This window comes from Sphaerodactylus townsendi, linkage group LG04 (genome assembly GCF_021028975.2).
Source record: "Sphaerodactylus townsendi isolate TG3544 linkage group LG04, MPM_Stown_v2.3, whole genome shotgun sequence".
Taxonomy (NCBI): domain Eukaryota; kingdom Metazoa; phylum Chordata; class Lepidosauria; order Squamata; family Sphaerodactylidae; genus Sphaerodactylus; species Sphaerodactylus townsendi.
Window position 1 is genome coordinate 72,603,726 of NC_059428.1, and position 19,033 is coordinate 72,622,758.

The window sequence follows — 19,033 nt, forward strand, 5'->3', positions numbered from 1 at the left end:
TTGGAATTACACTGTTCAAAGTGTAGCTTTCCCATTTGAATTTGATTTCTTAGACTTTATTAGCTTCTCATGTGCACTATCCAGCTATTTGTAGCCACCAGTTGCTTTTGGTATCATTTACTGTCCTCAGAGATATTCTGCAATGGCTGCACATTTAAATACCGTACTATCTTGTCTACCTTTCATCAAAGATTATTGTGAGATGCTAAATAAATTGAGGCTAACAGCGACCACATTTTTTCCTACCAGGCAATTCATGTCATGATCAGTTTATTAACACTGAAAATCAGATTACCGTGCTTATGTAGCACTTCATTTGAATTACTTTGCCAATTTAGCCAACGCTTTATTAAAACTGGGTATTATACACAAGTAAACCAATCCAATTAAGGCAAAAAATTGAAGGCAATTTAGCTGCATTGATAGAAACAAGGAGGCTAATCTACTTTAAATCCTTTTTATTGGAATATGTAGATTGTAGCCATTAGCACTATGCCATGAAGGATTCTCTCATTATTCTAAAGAGGCCATTCAAAAACTGGCTGTGGGAGGCAGAATCTGCTGGTATAAGGAAACCACCAGAGCTCCCTTCTTATCCCACACCTGCCATTGCTGCTATTATTCTCTGGTCAGTCATAACCAGCTAAGCTGCTTATGGTCTGATCAGCTGGCTCCCTGAGCAAAGAAGCAGCACTCACCAGAACATATTTGCTGCGTACAAGATTATGGGTTGCAATTTGAAGTGCTCCTAATTAATTTGGGAATCCAGCCAGGGTGGCTCTAAACGTCATACATCAACAAAAGCACCACAAATGTAAGATCTCAAATCACTAGCTCTCCCAAATGTTCAAAACAAGTCAAATATCCATTTAAATGAAACTCAATCCTGTACTCAAAAATAATTTTATTGTATCGTAACAGTGGAGTATCTCACTCCAAGCAATTCTTACATCAGAATGCTTAACATTGACAACAATATTGTTACTAAATTACACTATCTCTCATAATTATAAAGTCCTTTAAAAATGATTGCCAATAGTGTTCTCACGTTGTCTGGAGCTTTGTATAATAGAAGAGCAGCTTTGCAGAACAGCCTCACAGGTTTTCTGGTTAGCTGCTTGCCTCAGACATGCCTTCCATGGGTTTATTACGAACAGTAATTCATAATGTCTCACAATTCATTGCAAAAGTATGACATACATTCCTAAAGGGAGAAATAAGTTAATAATAAATTAGTTACCTAAAACTACTATTGTCTATCAGTGCAGCATAAGAAGAAAAAGAGTTTGGATTTTGCCCTGCCTTTCTACTATAAGGAGACCAAAGGCAGCTTTAAAACTCCTTCCTTTGCTCTCCCCACAACAGACACCTTGTGAGGTCAGTCAGGCTAACGGAGTTCTAAGAGAACTGTGGCTAGTTCAAGGTCAACCAGCAGGGTTCATGTGTAGGAGCGGGAAAGCAAAAATTCTATTCAGATAAGAGTCCACAACCTATGTGGAGGAGTGGGGAATCAAACCCAGTTTTCAAGATTAGAGTTCACCACTTTTAAACACTACACCATGCTGGCTCTCCAAAGATGGCACCTGCCCAGCTCGAGGCTGTACAGATAGAACAAGGAAGTGAGGGCAGGTAAAATGGATGATCAGCTCAGCAGAAGACTCATTTTTAAACAAAAAACTATGGGGAAAAACCCACTGCCAAACCAAAAGCTGTAAGGTAAGCACTGCATGCATAAATTGCCTATGTAATTAATGTATGTCACACATTGTTTAAACAATTCAACATTTCTGCATTCAGCATCGCTGTAGAAACTTAATATTCTTATTGTGTGATTTCCACTGGAATTTTAGAAACTGGTTGAAGGCTTCCATTCTCTTGAAGGATCAGTTCTGAAAGAGGTTTATAATCTTGATTTACATCCTTTCATGGCTTCCTAAACCAAGTTGCCAGTTAAAAGTCTGGTTCAAGTATTTCATCTTCTTTTCTTTTTTTTATCTTGTAGGGCAAATCGTATCCTTTTAAAGGACCTTTTCCTCCTTTGTGGAATCCCATTGCTTATTTGGATTACAATAACCTGTGGAGGACGATGGATGAAATGGGGAAGGAGGTATGGATGTTGGGTAATGGACATTTCTTACTATAAGATTTACAGCACAATCCTACACAGAAATACTCCAGTCTAAGTCAATTGAAAGCCATGGGATTAGACTAGAGTATCACTGTTTAGGATTGCACTGTAGGGATGCAGTCCTATGCATACTAATTTGTGAGTTATTCTCATTGAAATCCCTGGGAATTGTGTATGTGTGTGTGTGCTTGCGCGTGCGTGCGTGCGTGCATGCGTGCATGCATGTGTAAAGTTTTGTTAAGCTGCAACTGGCTTGCAGTGACCCCCAAGGGTTTGAAGGCAAGTGATTAAGCACAGCTGGTTTGCCATTGCCTTCCTCTGAAGTCTTCTTTGATGGTCTCTAACTCATGTAATGATCCTGCTTAGTTTCCAAGATCTATGAGATCAGGCTGTACTATACCATTCCACATCTCCCCCTGCCCCCCCCCCCCCACCGCCCCGGAATTACTTCAAAGTAAAATCTACGCTGTAACTAGGATAAGAATATTTTACCAAACTGAAGCATGTATAAGTTTAAAGAGGTCCCAGATAATCTGTTTAATGGGGGGGGGAGGTGTCTAATGTATACTTTTAAAAAACTATAAATTTACATTTCAATTCTAAGCAGAGTTAAACCCTTTTAAATTAATTACCTTTTACAAACTAAGAAGAGTACAACTCTGTTTAGGACTGCACAGTTAACCTTTTAATTTGAAAGCTTCTGCAGCAACTAAAGATGGATCTGGGAGTCCCAAGTTTATCTGCAGGCAGATTGTGTAACCTTCTGCCTTAAGACAAGGCATATACTCTCAACCAAGGTTCTTGATATGTAAAATAGATGACAATGTCTTAGTGGAGTTTTACTGTTAACATAATAAAAACACAATTAAAATTATACTGTTCCTGTTTGTGGACCTTCCTGAGCATCTGATTGACAACTGTAGGAAACTAGATGAACCACTGCTCTGACCCAGCAGAGTTTTTTTAAAAAAATGTTCTTATGAGATATGGCTCTTCTTTTCTCTTAGATTCCAAGTGAAGCTCCCTGGAATGCACCACATGCAGAAGAATGGGACAAAATGACTATGCAGGAGTTTCTAAACAAAGTGTGCTGGACAAAGTGAGGACTATTTTTTGTATATAACAGCTTTAAAGACAGATACCAATAGTACCTGAGAGAAACTGGATACTAAGCTTCTTGCACAGGAAACATTTCCATTACTCCAAGAGAAACTTGAGGTGACCGCTGGAAGAAGGGCCATGTTTGCCCTATTGAAAGGTTGCATAAGCTTTCCTTCAATTGCACAAATAATGGGTGGTTTCAGTTCAGAGAAACAGTATGGGAGGCAAGTCTTAAGCCCCTCCCCCTTGTGCCACCATCTTGTTCTGAATGGGACCCTTGTGGAAATTAACATCCACTGCTGCTAAATACTATGTCTAGTTTGACCCTCTGAGTGAAATGTCAAACTAACTGTGGTCAGAATTAGGAGCCACAATGTACAAAAATGGTCATAGACAAATAGAGCAAATATTCCTATGTGTGAAATAACATGCTGGAATATTAGTCTGTGTTGTTGAAAATGCATGGCATAATAGACAAAATGTTGGGTTTGGCAAACTGAAGCACAGCAAAAGAATGATATCATAAAACTGTGTATATTAGATTATTTCTTATAAACTTTACATATTTCAAGTTAACTATCATTAAGGGCAACAGTATATGAAAAAGAGAGCCATCTGCCTCCCTTCAAGAATTACATTTCTGTAAAGGAAGAAAGTTAAATCTTCCAAGGGTCACAAGAGATGCAGTTTCTAGTATGACAAATAAACCATACATTTTCAGTTGCCTGGAGAGCTGATTTATTTAGGGGACATTCTGAAGCAACATAGGGGTACACCATGCTTTCAGTGGGACTTCCAAAGCCCCGTCATCTGGAGAGATACCTCCCTACACCATTCATCAAGACAGTTCCCAGACAGGGTGGAACTTAGGAAGGGTTTTGTCAGTGCGTGCCCATAATGGGAAACTACTGTGGTAGTTCTAGCTTGCATGCACACTGCTTCTTTATTTATTTTTTGATATATTTAAATTCTGGTCTGGCTGGTTGCTAAAATGACAATATTGAAGCGTTCCTTGACCTCCCCAGGAAAACTACTAAAAAGACTAGGGGAATAGTTCAAATGCTGCTTCCAGACATGGCTGTCTTTCAGGGAAATGTGGCTGTGTTCAATTTCTAATCAGTTTCTTAACTTAGCAAATAGTAGGGGGAAATCACTCAGCCAATTCTTGGGGTGTGTGTTATTTTTTATTTGCATGTTGCAGGACAGCTCAAGAAGATGATAAACAGCCACTTTGTCATAAATGCCAAAAATATGTAGTCAATAATTCATAACATTGCAGGGTTGCTATCTCAACATTTGACCACTTGGAAATATAACTTAGCTGTCATAAACATGCATGACAAGAGATCAAAAGTCAGAGTTCCTAAAGGACAGCTCCAGCCTTAAGCATTGTGTGCTCTTTCAGCTTTAAATAACTAGAAGAGGTTGATTAAACCCAGAACAGCTTGAAATTGCATGAATATTGGTTCCCTTTTTGTTTTAGTTTATCTTTTTCTTGAATGGCCTTTTGTACAACCCTGCACCTTTTCTTAATTAGCCTGCCCCAATATCAAAGTGATTTACTAAGTGACAAATAAAATACTAACATCAGAGTATTTGGCAGGAAATTAATAGCAGAACTAGAAGTTTTTAGCTGCCAATCATTAGATTTATAAATATTAGCAGAGTTGGTCAGTATTTGAAAAATAGTAACATACTGTAGGCCTTCCAACAGCAGAGAGACCTTCAAGTTTTAATACTTACAGGCAGAGAGGAAGTACAAGAGGCAGGAGGAGAAGCATCCAGTAAGCTTTGAATCTCTTTCCTAGATTCAAAAGTCCTAGACTCTCCATCCTTTCCTCATAGGAAAGGTGTTCCCTCTCTCTAATCATCTTTTTCCGGATCTGCAATGCCCTTTTTGAGACCAGACCTGTACAGTCTTCCAAATGAGACTTTGCCTTAGCTTTATATAAGGCTTTACAATATTGACCATTTTGTCTCCAATCTTTTTCCTAATAGTTCCTAATGTGGAGTTTGCCTTTTTCAACTCTGCTGCACATTGGGTCAACACTTTCATTGAGCTATCCACTACAATCCCAAGATCTTTTTCAATCTTAGTCTTGGCCAGTTCAAACCTTATCAGTGTATAATTAAAATCAGAATTATTTTGCATCAAACTTACATTAAGGGGCTCTTTATAGCCAGCAAGATTTTCCTTTGTTTTCCTGGTGGCTGTACTGCTGAATGCCTCTTTGGAGACAGCATGGTGGTGCTGTGCCTGGTTGCCATGGACCTAACAACAACACCCCCTTTAGATTGGGCTACCTGACACATGCTTGTTAACCTGGTTAAAGAACTCCAAAAAGACATTACTTAGTGGGATATTATTTGCTGGGTGATATTAACCTCCATGTTATGAAAAGCTTTATGTGCCTGTTTCTACACATTAAGTATCTATTACAGGCACAGGACTTTTTTGTCTGTTGTCAGTTCTAGCCCTGATCCCTTTGTTCACATCCTCTTGTTTTCTTAATTACTCTCATAATTTTAATCCTTTTCAAGTTCCCTTCCATGTTTATCTGTTTACAGAATTCCACCCCCTTCTATGAAATTTGCCTCCTAAATGCAGGATTTAATTTGAAAAAGAACTTTGCTGGGCACATCTCAGGACACATGGTTCTAATGGAAGTTTTTGTTAAATCTTGTTATTCCAGAATTATCTTTCGCTGAGTACACTGTAGTGGAAAATGGAACATGACATTTGGTCTATTCAGTTCAGAACACAGAATGAATTCAGAGAAGCTCAGGGGGTGTTGCGCAATTTAAATTTTTCTGATGTTTTGATGTATTTCAAGAATGATTTTTTGGTCTAAGAAAAACAGCTTCATGCCTTTAATTTGCTCTTGCATGCAGTGCTGCCAAGCAGTTTGCTACTCTGTTTGTGAATGTTGATGTTACTTCTGAACCACACGAAGTGTCTGCTCTCTGGTTTCTGTGGTACGTTAAGCAGTGTGGAGGGACAACAAGAATATTTTCAACTACCAATGGAGGCCAGGTACAGTAAGCTATGACTCCATACCTATGACAATAGTTTATCAGTTCTGAAGAAACATGGTGTAGCTTTGGTAGTTTAATGCATTGTGAGCTTCCTTAACATTTAGCAGCTGAGAGTAACTAAATTTTTACTTTATGTGGAGGCACAAGCTGCAGGCGACATCCACTGGGACTGTACTATGCCATACAATGGCACAGAAGTGGGAGAAGGAGAGGGGAGCAGGAGAACCATGAATGATTTTCCTACACACAACCTGATTCTGTTCTGACATCTAAGGAGTCAGTGACCCAGAATATCAGTTACAGCAGAAATCTATTGTGATGGATTCCAGTTGACAGACTACACAGCAAATCAGATTTGAGAATGTGAAGTGGCCTTAGATTTATTGGTATATTTGTTCTCATTGTCAGCAGCTCTCCAGAATCTCATGAGTTAGAGCCATACAGCATTTCTACGGGTGTGAGGACTTCTGCCATGACTTCCATAACTCGTTACTCACACAACAGCCCAAAATACCTCCCTAGAAGAAGAAGAAGAGTTTGGATTTATATCCCCCCTTTCTCTCCTGCAGGAGACTCAAAGGGGCTTACAATCTCCTTGCCCTTCCCCCCTCACAACAAACACCCTGTGAGGTAGGTGGGGCTGAGAGAGCTCCGAGAAGCTGTGACTAGCCCAAGGTCACCCAGCTGGTGTGTGTGGGAGTGTACGGGCTAATCTGAATTCCCCAGATAAGCCTCCACAGCTCAGGCGGCAGAGCTGGGAATCAAACCCGGTTCCTCCAGATTAGATACACAAGCTCTTAACCTCCTACACCACTGCTGCTCCTAGTATAATTCCTGGAGTTTCCTCTCCTCCAGAAGCAGGGTGGGGGGTGGGGTGGGCAGTCTAGGGCTGCTGTTGGAGGGGGGAGCCACAAAACCTGCATTTTATGGGTAGAAGTTCTTGTACCTGCAAAAACACTATGCTGGATCTCACCTCCTGTTTTTGATACCGGAGATAGCGTGTGCTATGCATGCAAAAGCACAGGACTTTTTGCATGTATAGCATGCACTGTACCTTGAAGCTCTTAAACAATATGCAAAAAGAACTTTATAGTATGCAAAAGTATTTTCACAATGCAGTATCTATGAGTAGTTTAACTAGAGGTAATTTTTTAAAAAGTAGATTACTTTGTAGCTCATATGGATATTATTTTACCATGCCTAATTTGCCTGTAGTGACATGTTGTTTTTTCTGTCCATGTTCCAGGAGCGGAAATTTGTTGGCGGTTCAGGTCAAATCAGTGAGAAAATTATGGAATACCTTGGAGACAGTGTTAAACTAGAAAAGCCTGTAATCTGCATTGATCAGACAGGTGAAAGAGTCATAGTGGAGACACTAGATCATGAAACATATGAGGTGATTTATAGTTGGAATGCTCACATCTGGAACTATTGTATTTGCCAAGTATGGGGAAAATATAGATGTACTTTTTAAAAAAAACTTAAAATGTACTGCAACCATAAAAAAGTTGTAAGTTTTATGCTTTTTGATTTGCTGTTTAAATTATTTCCACTGATTTATCTCCTCCTGTACCTATTGGTTATGGTGGAAAGTTCCATCAAGTCACAGCTGACTTATGGTGACCCTAGAGGGTTTTCAGGGCAAGAGAAGTTTGTAGGTAGTTTGCTATTGTCTGCCTCCTCATGGGCTGAGAGTTCTGAGACAGAAGCAGAAGTCAACATCTCACATGGGTTGATAACATTAGCAAAGTCACAGCTTTTCGGAGCTCTCTCAGCCCCACCCACCTCACAGGGTGTTGGTTGTGAGGGGGGAAGGGTAAGGAGATTGTCAGCCCCTTTGAGTCTCCTACAGGAGAGAAAGGGGGGATATAAATCCAAACTCTTCTTCTTCTTCTTTGCAATGCAAGGCGACCAGCTCATCAGCAGCTATGCACTTTCATGCTGGTGACCTTGCTCTCCCCTGAGTCTACACGCTCACACCATGCAGGCAATTAAAGACATGTGGCTTACTTTGTCATCAATTCACTATTTCTGCACCACCTGAACAGCTGCCTTTGCTGATGAACCTCTTTGCACTGCCTGTAATTGGACATGGCTGAGTTCTGCTGGTTGGAAAAGGACTCGTACAACAAGGAGCAGTCTTAATGCTCCTCCTCTCATGTCAGTATAAGACTGCATGATTCCAATTTAATTTATTCTTGAAGGATAAGGTTGTGTTTATCAATAGCTTAAGTTGAATCACTGCAAGCTCACTTTGGTAGAGATTAAGCAACTATGTTCTGGAACTGTGACGTGAGTTGAAGGATAAATGTTTATTTTCATGGTAAGATTTAACCCAAATAAGCTTTGTGCTTTTTTTGTGTCATAAAAGGCTTTTTGATGGCTTGTTTTTTGTCCATTTCAAAAATGTGGACATCTGTTTTTGTCGTTTAGGTAGTGGTAGCTTTGGCCATAGATAGCTTAGTGGAAATCTGCTATATTTTTAATTGCCTAATGAAGATCAATTTCATTTTTCTTGTTTTTCTTTCTAAGGCCCAATATGTTATTAGTGCCATTCCCCCAGCTCTTGGTTTGAAGATTCACTTTAATCCGCCTTTGCCTTCACTGAGAAATCAGTTGATTAATCGGATCCCCATGGGATCAGTCATCAAATGTATAGTGTACTACAAGGAATCATTCTGGAGGAAAAAAGGTATTTTGTTTGAACTTAAATACAAGTGAACAAGGTTAATGTGCTTCAGTTTAAAGTAATTCATTAATCCATTTTTGGGAGCTATATCAGCTTTTTAAAATGAATGCAAAAGATGTTCAGCTGTTTTCTTTAAAGTTTTCTGTGAGCATATCCAAACGTGTTGTGCTGCACACAATCCTGAGGGGAGCCCCGAATCCCCCTCTGATGCAGCGTGGGCTTCTGCCAGCATAAGTGCTCTCTCCAGGGCACTTAACTCTGGCAGAGGGGCAAATCTGTCAGCACCCATGGCTGCGGCACTCCGTGATGCAAAGTTGTGATGCTTGGCTACCTGTCAGTGCTTGCATGCCACTCTTGGCATTCCAGGGATGTTCTGGGGGAGTTCCAGGAGGCAGGGCTGACCTTAGTGAGACTGCAGACCCCTTTCAGCCCCTGTACATTGGCAGAGCTGCCAGCAGAGATATGCTGCAATTTTTGTGGGATATCTCGGTTCTCCCCTATGAGGGAATTGGAGGTTTTTTGTTTTTTTAAAAAAAGCTTTCAAGCTTCCCACACCATGGAAAAGCCCTGTGGAGTGGTTGGAGCAGCATTCAAGTAGCACTGTCCCCATACCCTCAGCTCTGGACTGAGTTATTAATTTTACTGTTGCTTCTCATTGATTTGGTATCTAGAGATATGTCACTACGTTCAAACACATGTTGGTGTCTTAATATGTAGGAGAACCAAACAAACAGGCAGGAACTCTCAGTAGTACTACCCTAAAATGTGCCCTTGTTCTCTATTCTGCTCATTCTTACTTTCATTTTGGAATGCTGCTTCTTATAGAATAAATGTAGTAGTGTGCTATGGAGATCAAAATTTTATGCCTGCTCAGAGATGTTTTCTTTGTTGGAAAGATTACTAGCAAACTACATGATCTGGCTCCCTAAGAATATCCAATTTCATTTTTAAAAAATGTTCCTCATGACTAAGGAAAGATGTGAAATCAGAACTTGCTACTGGTTCAGATGCGGCAGAGGCGTCCTTCTGTGTTCTGTACATCTCTCAGTTCTTAACTCCTTTGCATTGTTGTATATGTTTCTAGGTTGAATCTCATCATTCTCTAATTAAGGGATCACAGGTAGAAAGGCTGACCTCCTTCTAAAACCCTCAGTGTGTGTGTTTACTCGCACACGTGTGCGTACATGTGTGCATGTGCACATGAGCACATTCACATGCTTGTTGCAACATTTAAAAATGTGCTTGGTGCAACATTTCAATTATTACAGATGCTCAATGTAATAAATATTTCTTTGGTACTCCTGCTAATAAAGTCATCTGAGAGGTTAGAAGACTTGAGATGGATATTGTGTTGTTTGTTACAATACCTGGACAGCTGATATTTTGAATGACTGCTCATTCTCATTCAGATTTCTGTGGTACTATGATAATTGAAGATGAAGAAGCAGCAATTGGTTTGACACTAGATGATACCAAACCTGATGGAAGTTTTCCAGCCATAATAGGGTAAGTCTCTAAAAGTCATCTGTTGGGTGTTGTACAAGAGAAAAGGTGAAATGTTGGGAGAATCTCATATGTATCTTGACTAAAGTATGTACTGTATGTTTGCAGAGTGATGATGATAAGACTGTCTATGGTAGGAGTGATACAATAAAAGATTAGGCTGTATTCAATTAGCAGAGCCTATCCACCCATATCACATTTGGGCTTGCAAAAGATTCTGATCTTAGATCTTCATATTTTCATCTCACTCAAGTGAGCTAGTGACTCAATTTAAAAAAATTAAATTGGATATTTTTATGGTGTGTGCCAGATTCTCTGCATAGTAGGCATGCTAATACAGAGAGAGTGCCAAGGTTTGCATAAAATCTTGCTCTCCATAATGCCCCACAAAAGGGGTGTGTCTTGAGCCAAGAGTGGAGTGACTTTCCTGCCCCCTCATCACAGTACCATAAATCTGCTTATAGGTGGGTCAGAGAACTCTCACAAACAGAATAAAAAGAAAAGTGGAGTGTCTGCAGGAGGAAGGGAATCAGTGAAAACTACCAGTCCCTTTGAACTTCTACCCCAATCTGAGCAAGAAGCGGTATTACAGCATATTGACCAGATGAGGGCCCAATTATTTGAAAAGTATGATCAGCAGAAAACACAGAAGCTGCCCATGGATGGACCCATAAAGGGGATAACTAACAAAAGTTCCCCAAATGACTATTCAGAATTGGATGCAGTCCCTTTTCTCCAGACAACCTCCTATGGGGATGAATGTATATAATTCTTGGCATTTTGAGAACTATGCAACTCCAACATAGTCATAGTAGCAGATGCTCAGGGAGAAATGCAGATGCTCTGGAAGTAAATGAAATTTTTAAATGAAATTTTTGAGCATTTACTATTAGAGGAGGAGACTTCAGATACTCTAATCTAAAGGATGTTGTCAATCCAGCCCACCATGAAAAGTTTTCCAATAATGATGATTTGGCCCCTACTACCAATCGCCCCACGAGACCTGATCATACCAACAATGGTTGTGTATTCTTCAGTGAGGATGGAACTCTGGACTGTTTTTCTACAACAAATTGACGTCTGGCACATTCTCTTTCCAAGCACATTCTTTCCATAATGTCTTGGAATGTTGCCAGCTGGTACAGATGCTTATCCCAATCAACTGACCTACCCTTCTTTAGGCAAAATTTTAATATCATTGCTCTGCAAGAGACCTGGTGTGCTGCTTCTCTTGAGCTGGATGGCTGTATCACATTTCATATTACAGCTACCCCAGGAAAAGGCCTGGGGAGACTAAAGAGTGGATTGGGCATTCTGATTTCTACCGCTGTGGGAATAAATTGTGAAGAGCTCCCCTCTTTAGGTTTAATTGCTAAGGCCGTCTATATTTCTTGGCAAGAGGGAAATATAATTCTTGTAAATGTTTTTCTTCCCCCTCTCTGACATAAGCATGAAATTGAGGAGAATAGGCAAAGATTAGAATCATATATCACAACCATCGCATCAAAGTATCCAGAGGCAAAGTTCCTTTTAGCTGGTGATTTTAATGCCAGGTTAGGCATTACACCTTAATAGCCATGTTCAATAGGAAATTGGGGTTCTTAGAAGAAGAGGAATATCATCTGACTAGCCAAGTAAAGACTTAGTAGGGATGTTGGCACCAATTTTTTTGGAGCTCATTTAAAGCTTTTCTCCTTTAGATTAAATATAAAAATCTTAAATGGCACAACTGATGATAACCACCCAGGCAGGTTTACCTTTATGGCAGGGGCTAAAGCCAGTACAATAGATTATGTGTTGGTGAAAGACTCTTTACTCCCCCAAGTCAAAAAATTTCAGGTTCTTCCTTATTTAGAAGGGGATTGTTTTCCCCTCTTCTTGCATCTAAGGACAAGAAAAAAATTTGTATAGGGACGAAAATGTTTTTTCCCCCGAGCTAAGAATTTTAGAACATCAAAGCATTAGGATAAAGTGGTCAGAAAGTCTAAAGGAGAAAATCTCAGGGATTTTCACTCCTGAAAAACTGGATATGATGGACAGATATATTGAGAATCTGGAAAACCAGGAAGCCCCCCTCTTAATCTATGAACATTTGATGCAGGATTTAAAATCCCATTTATTCACCCCTCCTTAGGAAGGAGTAAGAAAAATAAAATGCCTCTCAAGGCATTAGTTTGATCAACATTGCCATTCTGCAAGGAAGGCTCTTACTGAAGCCTACAAGTCCGCTCAGACTATTGATGAGGCAAATAAACAAGATCCCTCTTCGTGGCTCTTGCTCCAAAGAAACAATACAAGGCCACAATCGCCTATAGTAAGAAAAGATATTTGGAGAATTTATGGGCTAGTCTTATTTTGGCCACTAAATCAAAGAATCAGTCACTTTTCTGGAAACTGGTCTCAGGGAGGGAAAATAGCTGGACAACCCCCCTCTCGGTGGGGATCCCACCTGATAGATGAGTTTCATTCTTTCAGTCTCTATGACTGTCCAGACCATTCTCAGTGTGTACCTGAGATGGGCGATTTAGCCAAATGGCCACCGTTTTCCATGAGTGAGGTAAAATCTCTGATAATGCAACTGAAAAGTGCCAAAGCCCCTGGACAAGATGGAGTCATGGCAGAATTACTCAAAGCAAATTCTGACTGATGGAGCCCATTTCTTGGATCACTCTTCACCTACATCAGTGAAACAGGTCGGATTCCAGTAGATTGGGGTACAGCTATTGTTATCCCTTTTTATAAAAAAGGTGACAAGACGGAGCCAGCAATTTATGGACCAGTAAGCCTGCTCAATATCATAAATAAGCTCTACTCAAAACACCTTCTTGATAAATTCATCCTTTGGTTGGACAGTGAAGGTGTTTAGAAACAAGCTGGATTTAGAGCAAATAGATCCACATTAGATCACTGTTTAACTGTTCAGCATCTAATTGAAAAATAAGCCACATGGAAATATACTTCCCTTCGTGCCACATTTATTGACCTAAAAGCTGCCTTTGACTCAGTATCCCGGATAAGACAATTAAGAAAATCCTCTATCAATAGGCAACTTTTGGCTCTTATACAAAGTCTACACTTAAACACCTCTCTAAGAGTTAGATACCATCGACACAGCATCCTGACAGATGTTATTAAAACATTCAAGGGCGTAAGACAGGGTTGCCTACTTGCACCAATGCACCTAACCCTGGAGAAAATTCAAGCCAAATTTCTAAAGTCACTCTTGCAACTGTCCAAGTGTGTGTCTAATGCCTGGATTAGATTAGAACCTGGGATAGTCAAAGTAGATGCCATAATCAAAATAACTTCAATAAATTATTGGCTCACAGTTCTCCTCAATCTGTGGACAAAGATTGTCAGACAAAGAGTTTATGATATAGAGAGACAATCTGATGTAAGGCTTACTCTGGAATATCTGGCTCTTGAATCCCTTAGATTCCAGGTGAAACCAGCCAGTTATCTATTTTTTCTAGAGAATAAAAATCATAGGAGCATGTTTTCATTGGCTTGTAGTAACACCCTGCACTCTGCTGTTTTAGAGGACAGATTAAAAAAAATCTCCTATGAACAGAGGCTCTGTGGTTGCTTTCTGGAAGAAGCATTTTCCTGTACTTCTAATAATTTCTAGATGGTTTCATATGGTATGTAGAACTACTGAAATAGGAAGAATGAATCATATCCACTTTTCAAACTTACCTGGAAATTAAGGAGCCCTTTGCATTTTTGTCCAGTAATATGTATAGTTCCTTATTAAATTAGGAAACGCAAGACCTCTCTCTTTCTACATTACTTAAGTCAAAGTAGGAAGGAAGGATGGAAGGAAGTAGGATGGAAGGAAGAAAATTTATCTCAGTCATTCTTTCTGTATGGGTGCTTTTGTAAAACATAGAAAACTGCTTCAGACCTTACAAAGATTAGGAATTGAACTTTATATTAAATTGACCCCAGCATATTCCATGTGAAAGTTAATGATTTATATGTTTTATATTTTTATTAAAAACTTCCATATTTCTCTTTATGAATTCACTTTATATGTTTTAAAATTTTAGTTTCATCCTTGCACGGAAATGTAGAAGATTAGCACACCTTACTAAAGAAGAAAGGTAAGATCAATAAATCAATAGGTTTCAACTGACAAAGATTTTGGTCCTTTCATTCCATGTTTGTATGATAATAAAAAGAATTAATGTCTAGACACTTTGGACTAGGGTGTTTGAAGTTTCACTTTTTGTATATATCTATGAATATTGTTCATGCTGAATAGAAAGTGTAGTTAGCCATACATTCCAACACATGTTAGTTTTATATTCATACTATAGAGATGGGAAATGTAAGGGCCCAATCCAGACCAGGTGGGGGGAAGAAGGCTGTTGTGGAGACGACAGGCCCTACACCAGTGGATTTACCTGCTCTAGGGCACTTAACCCTGCAGAGGGGCAAAACTGCTGGTAGATGGCCACTGCAGCACTGCATCAGTACCCCTACGCCCCCACCATCTTTGCTGGCATTCTGGAGGTGTGGCTGGGGGTGTAGCCAACCAGTCAGCTTCCACCTTGGCATTGCCTTCCAGGATGCCAGTGCTTGGGGGCATGGACTTATGTTACCCTTTTGGGTGGCTTAAGCCCACTGAGCCCAATAGTAGTAGTGATGATGATGATGATGATGATGAAACCTAGTAGTAGTAGTAGTAGTAGTAGTAGTAGTAGTAGTAGTAGTAGTAGGAGGAGGAGGAGGAGGAGGAGGAGGAGGAGGAGGAGGAGGAGGCGGCGGCGGCGGCGGCGGCGGCGATGGCAGCAGCAGCCAATAGAGGGCTTTTTGGTGGCGGGGAGACTTTTTTATTTTGTGCCTCCCCATGCTGCTGAAAACCCATCTGGAGGCTGCTGCTTAGTGCTCTGGATTGGGCTATAGAGTCAGGTTTTTTTAGCAGAAACATCGTTTGAGTTTTTTACTAGACATAAGAAAGGTAACATTATGAGTACATAGGTGGCATAAGTTAATGACAAAAGCATTATTATGACATCTTCAATTGCATTCATACTTCAGGATAGTTATTATGAACTTCAAATTATTTCTATTGGGTAGCGTTGCTACAGAGAGAACTCTACTATAAAAGTAACTTGCAATTGGCACAATTGTTAATTTTCAGTATTTCATTTGGTGTGAAAAAAATCTCTCAAAAAAGCAGTGGCGGATTTACAAGGGGACAGGGGTGTGCTGTGCACTGGGCGCATGCCTGGGGTGCAGAAAATTTAGCTCCAGCTCATGGACCATACTATTCTTTGTTTTCATAAAGTACGAAAATATCAATATTATATTTTGGGCTTGTTTGCATTTTTTCTACAGGAAAACTCAGATCTGTGAGCTCTATGCAAAGGTTTTGGGATCACAGGAGGCCTTACATGTAAGACCATAGTAACTAGCACATTATATTATTTTCTTTATACCATGCACAGAGAATTAATTTTAAAATGTTCAAGTTTGATGTCCAAAATATCAAAACAGAAATACTGTCAACAAAATTCACCATCCATTTGATGATTGATATGCACCTTACAGTTTTGTATCGAAATCAAGAATTAGTAATTTTAAGGAACTTCCAGAATGTGGAAGGAAGAAATTAAAATATTGGCATAGAACTATAAGTACTATCTATGCACAGAATGGATTTTTGTCCACATAGTGCAATTGTTTCACCTCTTTCCTTCCACTTCAGTTTCAGTCTGCACCACCCTCTCCTAATACTGCTCAGGAAACTTTCAGAAGCAGTATGAGAAGGAGGCTGGAAGTCTGTAGCAGGATGGATGTTGAACTGTTGAAATTAAGTAATTTTTTCCTTAATTGATGAAGGAAATACATTCTGTATGTCATCAGAAGAACTCTCCTCTTCCCTTCATACTTTGTTTTTATTTGCCTTCTAGCCAGTGCATTATGAAGAGAAGAACTGGTGTGAAGAGCAGTATTCTGGAGGGTGCTACACAGCCTATTTTCCACCTGGGATAATGACTCAGTATGGAAGGTATGATAATAGCAAACGGTAATGTTAGAAAGTGGTCATTCTCTAATGTGTGAATCATGACAATTAGTGTTGGGGTAAAAAACAAGGTTTGATGCATCATGCAGTAACCTGTACTATTGCAGATCTGAACATGCAGTCCTTTATGGATGCGTTAGTATGGTCAATTATTAAAGGATCTATTATGGAACAGAGGAATTGGCAGGGTGTGTGTGTGTCTTAATTTAGGCATCAAATAGACTGCATTTTAACAGACTGCATCAAACATTTGTTTGGAAGATGCATACCTTACAGGTCATCTTGAGAAATCATATGCGTATAAAGCCAGGATTCTTTTTAACATGTTGATTTGATGGCAAATGATGATGTTTTCAGCATATGCCATTTACAATATAAAACATTTCCTCTGTGGAGTTTCAAATTGTTTTTCCTCCCTTTGATTCTGGAAAGGTTTCCAGAACACTTTTTCTCCATGGTATCTGAAAACACTTTTGGAGCATTTCTTTTTGCTGAAACGTTCCAAACCAGCTTCCCTCACAGTGGTCTTTTCTACACAGCAGAAATAAAACGTCCTGCAGAAGTTTTTACAAGATCAGTTTTGGCTTTTTGTGTACCCACGGCACGTGGAACACAAGTGTGTACAGCCAAAATGGTTCTTTTTTTCCACCTGCCTCTCAACAGAACTCTTGTCAGTTTCACAGTTGCACCAGCCACTTTGTGTGCTGCTGCAGAGTTTTTCTGTGCCTCCGCCATCTGGTGAGAATTTCCCACAGAGGTTTTCTGCTTACAGCTCATCCGATGACCGTCGCATTGAAGAAGAAGAAGATAGTTTGTTTTGTCTGGTAATCCCTGGCATGGCATGTGTAGTTTTTTCTTTTTTCTTTTGCTTTGAGGGAGCTGTTTGTGAAGCAATGATGACACAACACACATGGTTGTGTTGCACTGAGGTGTAGTATTGCAGTACAGCATGCTGGCAGGGGCTGATGGGAATTGTAATCCATGAACATCTGGAGTGCCATAGGTTCGCCACCACTGGTCTAGATTCTTTAAGGAAGCTAGAGACCATTTGTCATAGGGAACAAAATTCATTAAGTAGCCTTGGCTAATTTGCAATCAGAAAAACGTGTCATTCTTTTCTTTTTGAAGGATCATTCGCCAGCCTGTTGGGAGGATTTTCTTTGCTGGCACTGAGACAGCTTCAGAATGGAGCGGCTACATGGAAGGTGCAGTACAGGCTGGGGAAAGAGCAGCCAGAGAGGTATGGAAGACTGTTTAACAGAGACATTTTAAATATGTATAGCAACCTGATAGCCAAAGACTCATTACCCATGGAATGTTTACTGTGAGGCTGTTCTCTTTCCACTAGGCTTGCAGAAGGCTCTCCTCGCATTTTTCCATTTACATGCAAGGAGGCAGCCCATAGTCTGCATCGCAGTTTGTCTGTCAGCCTCTCCTTCTCCCAGTTCTCTTAACTTTGCCCATCAACAGCCTTAAAGGCCCAGAGCTCTAGAGCTGATATTCTCTCCCCCTCCCTCTGGAAGGCCACAGCCCCAACCAGGAGACTTTTGCTTGGCCAGTTGATTGCGTTGTTTTGCGGGGAGGGGGGGAGTGCATTGACAATGTGGTATCAAAAACGGGGAGGGGGCAGAGCCAGACAATCACATGCCTTTCTCCGAGCTGGTAATCAAACTTGGGTATCATAGGTGGGGGGGGGACGGACATTTTTTAAAGCAAGAGGATTTTGCACGAGCAAGAGCAATCCCTCAAGCCCAGGCATTATCATCTACAGCACTGAGGAGGTGCACTCTTTCCCTTTCCCCTCAATTTGCCAGTAGATTGAAAGAGCTGCTGCTGGCAGGGGAGGGGTTGGGGGGTTGTTTTGTTTTTGCTTGTCAAGCAGGAAGACTTCTCCTGGAAGACAAGCATGTATGGTGGATCCCAGCCTAGGATTACATTTCCCAAGGATCCACAGCAGAAATGCAAAAGCCAACTCTCTGAACAGTGTATTGATATAAGCATTAGAGAAGCAGGAAGAAGTCAGCAACATGGAGGAAGGCGAGGGAGGGGTGTGCAAAGCAGCACAAGGGAGTGGTGGAGATGAGACTGGGTGGGCTGGGTGTGGGTGGAGGAAAGAGATCTGGGGCAAAGCTGTGCCCACTGGCAAATCTGTCCATCTGGCAGTGAAGTAAAATTAAATTTGTGCTAGAAGTGGACTCACTTGCTGTGGGGAGAATATAAAATGAAAGCTGGGCTTGAGGTAATATGTCTGAAAAAGAAATTTTGTGGTGACGCACATTTGCTCCCATTGCACAGCAGATGCCTTGTGCGTAATCAGCCAAAGTATTATCTCATCAGAGCTTGGAAGCTAAGCAGAGCTGGCCATGGTTACTACTTGGTTGGGAGACCGCCAAGGAAGGCAGGGGTTGCTGTGTAGAGGAAGGCAGTAGTAAATCTCTGACCATTTCTCCTAGTCCTAGTTGGAATTAATTGATGTTACTCAAGATTTGTAGGTTGAAGGAAGGAAAGGAAGGAAGGAAGGAAAGGAAGGAAGGAAGGAAGGAAG

General features: G+C 40.5%; 1 protein-coding gene across 1 annotated transcript in view; it reads left to right on the top strand.

The window, feature by feature from the left end:
• Positions 1-19,033, top strand: part of LOC125430858 (amine oxidase [flavin-containing] B-like) — a 58,041-nt gene that overhangs the window by 29,813 nt on the left and 9,195 nt on the right. The window contains exons 4-13 of the mRNA XM_048493157.1: positions 2,003-2,107; positions 3,136-3,227; positions 6,122-6,263; positions 7,512-7,661; positions 8,798-8,957; positions 10,364-10,460; positions 14,507-14,560; positions 15,801-15,858; positions 16,376-16,473; positions 17,617-17,728. Coding sequence (XP_048349114.1) covers positions 2,003-2,107; positions 3,136-3,227; positions 6,122-6,263; positions 7,512-7,661; positions 8,798-8,957; positions 10,364-10,460; positions 14,507-14,560; positions 15,801-15,858; positions 16,376-16,473; positions 17,617-17,728 — 1,068 coding nt within the window. The remainder of the gene's footprint in view (positions 1-2,002; positions 2,108-3,135; positions 3,228-6,121; positions 6,264-7,511; positions 7,662-8,797; positions 8,958-10,363; positions 10,461-14,506; positions 14,561-15,800; positions 15,859-16,375; positions 16,474-17,616; positions 17,729-19,033) is intronic.